General features: G+C 36.4%; 1 protein-coding gene across 1 annotated transcript in view; it reads right to left on the bottom strand.

The window, feature by feature from the left end:
- TAFA2 (TAFA chemokine like family member 2) overlaps positions 1-5,589 on the bottom strand; it is a 47,199-nt gene extending 41,610 nt beyond the window's left edge. The window contains exon 1 of the mRNA XM_035544338.1: positions 5,484-5,589. Coding sequence (XP_035400231.1) covers positions 5,484-5,589 — 106 coding nt within the window. The remainder of the gene's footprint in view (positions 1-5,483) is intronic.
- Positions 5,590-6,000: the final 411 nt, after the last annotated feature.

The raw sequence follows: 6,000 nt of genomic DNA on the forward strand, positions 1-6,000 counted from the left end.
CACGTATAATATTAGAGTTACACAAGGGTGATGAGATAAATGTCAGTCAATGGATAACTGTAAAGAGAAAGTTTAGCTAGAAGAAAATGTACTGCAAGGATCAGATAATCAATTGTATCTTTAAGGTGCAATTCACAACACTAAGAGTTTGCAAAGCATTGCACGAGATTCACCATCATGCCTCAAGTCCCTCACACTTTCTTTGAGATACAAGGAAACAGTAAATATGACATAAATCACCCATTAAGCCACCTAGAAAGCTGTCCTAAATCACCAGTGAATTTTACCCTTTGTGCAGGATCAAATACGAGGGCATTGAGGCAATGTACACAGGCCATTACCATACCTTTTAACAAAGTGCTATATTATCTCTCCTCAGAACAGATCAATTCCACAGTCCAGGGGTCAGGCAGAGTCAGGAGACTGTCACATGCTGATTCAGCGCAGTGTTAGCATTATTGCACTCCCTAAGAGAACCCCACTGAGCGCTAGAAGCCAAAAGAACAAACTTGCCTCGCCCTATTTGCCTTCAAGGGCCACAAGTCCTTCCAATGGCTCTCCAGAACCAGTCATAGTTCCACCCATACTGTTTGTTCTAAGGTATCACATTTGATCATTTGTTCATTACTATGAGGCTTTGTTCCCTAAAAAAACATTTACATTCACAATGCAAAATACATGTGGCATTTCTGTTAGACTGTATGGAGCCTTATTCAGGGCTTGCAACCCTTTGGCTCATTTTCCTAATAAAAAACATGACAAATCTAGATGCAAGACTTAAAAGCTCTTCCAGAGCAAACAGAAATGATGACTTATCCAAAGAATCTGAAACACTTGAGGCCAATAATTACAATTAATCTTCATTTCTAACTCAGTTCCATAAAAATTTAAAATTTTCATCCACTTCCTTGGGATTTCCCAGACTGTCCTGCACTTTTTATTTGTATTCTTTTCACAGTCTAAAGGAAAGAGAACTGGTGATCAGACAAAAGGACAACGGCTAATGAATGTCAAAAATGTCAAAAAACACCTCTTGAAAGTACGCTGCTGCTACCATTTTATATAGTCATAGCTGTCCCCAAACCCCAGGCACATTCATGGCACAGGCTATATCCTACATCACAACACTGGTGTCAGCAGTACTTCTGCCCCAGCAAGACAACCAAGAAAGGCAGACTCTCACAGGAAAGGTAATCTAACTCAGACCAAAAATCTTCTGACTGAACTATCCTGCTATCATTTCAGTATGGGTGGAGAGAATGCCAGACCCTGGCCTCAAAGAAGGTCCAAACTGGCCTTATTCACTTCGATGGGGCAGTAACCCCAAATGCTGTCTTTTAAACAGGAGCTTCTATTGACCAGCTTACTGATGTTGAAGGCAGGAATTCGAGTATAATGTCACAATTTTGCATCTCATTCATGTTCAAAGCCTGTTCTTGCCATTATTTTATCAGCATCAGTGACTCACTATCTCCTTTCACCAGTTCAGAAATTTTGGGCTTCAGAAAAGCTACACCACTTAAAAGAGAAAACAAGATTCATTTTCTCCAAGACATTCCCTCAAACTTCTACCTAATTTAGTGCAAATTCACAGACAAGTAGGAGCAGCAATTCTGCGTCACAAACTATAAGGAGTTTAGTTTGTTTTAACTACATGACAAACATCAGATAAATAATTTCAGCTTCTAAGTGAAATATTTTAAATGAAACTAAATTATCTTGCGGTTTCATCTAATAAGTTCAAAAATACTCAGTTATATTTTTTATCTACCTGGAGTGGTTTCTGGTTACTTTTTTTTTTTTTTTACTTTTTTTTTTCCCCTATGCAGGTAGGCATTCATGATTAGCCATATTTTTGAATAAATGTTAATTTTGTCCAGGGATGTAAAACTTAATATTAAGCTTATTGTTTGCTATTTTGACAGTTATTAAACTAAGGTCAGATATAAAACATCCTTAATTTATTTACATTATTTTGTTGTATTATCAAATTAGAAGACTTAGTAATCACAAAAAGCTCAAAGAAATTCCAATTCTGAGAGAGCTTTTATTTTTAAGTTAGAAACTGTGTCTCACGATAGCTTCTTGCCTACAAAGGACTGCATACAAAGAGTACATTTCTTTCTCCAAAGGACCACTCCTACACCTGAAACCTTAAAGCAGGTTGTGTTACAACGGTCACCAAATCATTTCATGTTCCCTATGACAGAAAGAGCAAGCAGGCAGTGAAGCTGAACTGATGCCTGCCTGCCATATCTGTCAGTGAACATGATATGTTTGCACAGGTTTATTTGTTTTCCAAGAGCTAGCAATGAGGAGGATCAGGATCAGTCTTATAATACCCTTATGGATTTCTTGAGGTAAAAATCTTTCAGCCACCCTCAAGGTATATCAGTTTTCAGACTCATAACCTTGACAACATCCTTTTGTATACTGATATTCCATGCTTTACTTGTCTTCTCATACACAGCTACTGCAGCACAAATGTGTCTGGTACTGCGAGCTGATTCATAGACACACTTGCTCAGGTAAGGCACACATCTCCATAGTGTCAAAGACCCCAGTGCGATGAAAAGAAAAAAGCAGAGTTCCTGCCTCTTTACAGAATACAGGATAAAAAATAAAAATAAAAATAAAAATAAAAATAAAAATAAAAATAAAAATAAAAATAAATAATAATAATAATAATAATAAAGGCTTTGTGTTTTGTTTTGAACACCATGAGTGCTTATTTCTTTTAGCTCTTAGTCTTTCTGTCCAGACTGAAGGACCTTTAACAATCAGCAAAGACAACAAGGGAACAGGACTGTCTGTAAGGCAGTGTTCTCAAGAGAAAAAAGGGTGTACTTGCCACTCACTCACCTGACACCAAAAAACTGTAATCTGAAATCCCAGACTGCAGTTTTGGTGGTTTCAGCCTCGACTCAACCTCCTAGTCTGGTTCTCTATCCCCTGCTTGAGCCTCAGTTTTTCTTGCTGCTGGCCTGGAATTACTTGTTTGTACCACATCCTTGAAATAAGCCCAACAAGCCTGTCAGAGTCAGCTGAAGACTGTCTGGAGAGCAGAATGCTCATTAAACATTTTTTCACACACATGATCTTTCCTTCTTTTTTTTTTTTTTTTTTTCTCTTTTCTTTAGTCTTCAGAAAAAGAGAGAGGTTTAAGAGTTGGTGCAACTGATGCATAATATGACTAAGTCAATAGGAAAGTAAAGATTTTTTTAAATGTAGATTATTGATCTGTAAAACTGTAGGGGCTCCTTCAAAGTCATTAGGGTTTGTCATGTTAATACGTTAGTAAGGACTTCTATAAATGAAGATTAATGATGCTAGGGATAATTATTGCTGAAGAAACTCGCACATTTCTCAGTATGTGGACACTGGGCAAAGGTGAACAGTGCCAAGTTCTCCTTGAGGGCACTTTAGCTCCCTTTTCTGCTTCTAGAGCAGGAGGAAAATTTTCTTTGGCCCAATGGAAGTTAAACTCCCAGTCTTGTTGACTATCAGTGATAGTTAAGTTGCCTATCTCTGATTTGTGCTTTAAAATAATAATAATACACTCAAACACCTTGACTGTAGCTGCTTCGCAGAACTACTAAATCTACAAAACAAGATCCTCATGAATATTTTTTTCATTCTAAAATAGTCTGGACATGCACAATCATTGCTTTTCTAAATCAAATGCTCAAGCCATATTTTTTCTTTTTATGGTTCCCCGCAAGACTTCTTCATATATTTTGCTAAAGGCCTAACAAGTTGCAGCTTAAAGACAAATCTTTTTGCTAACTTCCTGTAATGTAAAGAATTTCCTAAAGCTAATAACCTTAAAAATTGTATGGCTCTTCTATGGTTTCCCTTGTTTAAATACATCTGAAAAGCTAAAATTGGTTGGAGATCATTTGATTTTCAATTATGAAGTACTGATTTCCCAAACAGTCCTTGGGATTTTTTTTTTCCAAGAAGTACCTGTTGACAGCTTTTATTAATCAGTTGGCAAGAGTGGCAAACATACTTTGGCAACGTTTGAATTGGATTGAGGCAAACACATCTTGATCACCCTTTGTGGATGGAATCAAAATGATCTGGATATAGGCTTTTTGATTTCTAAAGAAAGATAATCAAAGACAGAATAAATTTGAATCCATGCTAAGATATCTTGGCTCTTTTCCAATAGAAAACCAAACTGGCAAGCTAGAGCACAAATCCACATTCTAGTTCAGAGAGAGAACAAAGGCTGAGAAAAGGTGCCAGCACGGTTCCTCTCTGGCATGATGCCTATCTCTGGTGGCCTGCAGGACTGCATCAGAAATCTGTTTTGACTGTAGCCAAATCATAACTCACAAAACACTTTGCAGAAAGTTCCTCTGCATCCTGAAGTTTTTAAACAGTGAGGTATTTTGAAGAAAAATATCTTCACATAGCAGAAAAATATCTAGCAGCTAGATATATGAAATACCTGCTCACAAAATTCTCTCATCAAAGGGAACATTATAAAATGAAGTCAGATAAAATGTTTTGCTTCATTAGAATCATTCTGTAATATTTAACTCCTGAGCTCTTAGTAAAACGTATGTCCCACTCTTCCTTTACTTAAGTTATTAGAGTTTATTCTGGTCTCGCATAAGATGATGAACAGATAACAGACACTATATGAACATGAGAAGTAGACTTCAAAATCATATTATACTGCAGATCACATTTCAAGCTCTATTGGCATACAAGAAGATGTTAGTTCATGAATCCAGAGACCCTGTTTCTTGCATTTGGGGTTCACAGCCACACCAAAAATAAATAAATAAATAAATAAATAAATTGTAATAACTTTGAAACAGGTACTTGTCCTGCCCTTGTGTGTATACATTGTAAGGGCTGGAACAACCAAGATGAAACAAACTTCACATTGTTAAAGTTTAGCTCTAGTTTTTGTTCCAGTGTTAGGAATGAAGCACAGGAGATGGACAACACTGGAAAACAATGGTCTGTTATTCATGATGAAAAAAGCACACAACACACATTGTCCATGAAGTTAGCCTTGGCAGAAGACTACATACAGTATCAGTATACATGTTTCTAAGGTTCTTTCCAGGAATTCCTCAGAGGCACATATAGATATTATCTAATATATCTATTTTTATGATAGAAGCATTTTTTATCATTTGATTTCTTTACTTTACTGTCTTCTTTTACTATTTTTTCAACTGTACCATCATTAGAAAGTGACCAAGAAAATGCTGAAGATGCTGAAGTCAGAGAATGTTGAAAATGGTTCTGAAATATTTAAATTAAAAAAAAAAAAAGTGATAAAAGTCTATCCATTGAAAATCTCCTCCCTTAGATGCTGATTTGTGAACCAATACCAGGACACACAAATATGCACTAGGGAAAAAAAAGTGTCCCACAAACCAGACACTTCTGAATTTGTTGACAGAAACCTCAGATACAACAATACAATTAAAAAAAAAAAAAAAAAAAGTATTTCTTACCTTTATGATGATTTGCCCCAGATGCTAATTTCCCCCACAGAGTTACAACAAATATTATTATTAGCAGCTTTCCTTTTGTTGCTTTCTGTAAGTATCTCTTACTCATCCTGCAAACAAAAATACACAAAAATAAGTATTTCTCTTAAGACTTCTTTTACTTTTTTCCTTAAATTAAGGAGAATTCAAGAATTTTTTAAAAGTTTCTGGTTGACATCCCTCAAGTCTTATATTCTGCTTAGCTCTAAATAAGTTATGTCATATACAACATCAGTACAACCTCTCTCCCTGGTTCATCAGCATTCCTCTACCCTGGTCAGTACCAGGAGAATTCAACACCTCCATGCATCAGGTTTATACCAATACAGAAGCAGTTGTAGCTGTGCAAAAGATTTCCCTGAACAGTGTAGTTCCACTGGTGCATTTGGGCCAGTCATAGTCAATTGGGTGCCCATGTGCAGCGGAATCTTTAGCTTTTGGAATTGCAGCTCTTTTTGGATTCTGCCCATGAGTCACACGG

The sequence above is a fragment of the Cygnus atratus genome, chromosome 1 (assembly GCF_013377495.2).
Source record: "Cygnus atratus isolate AKBS03 ecotype Queensland, Australia chromosome 1, CAtr_DNAZoo_HiC_assembly, whole genome shotgun sequence".
Lineage (NCBI taxonomy): Eukaryota > Metazoa > Chordata > Aves > Anseriformes > Anatidae > Cygnus > Cygnus atratus.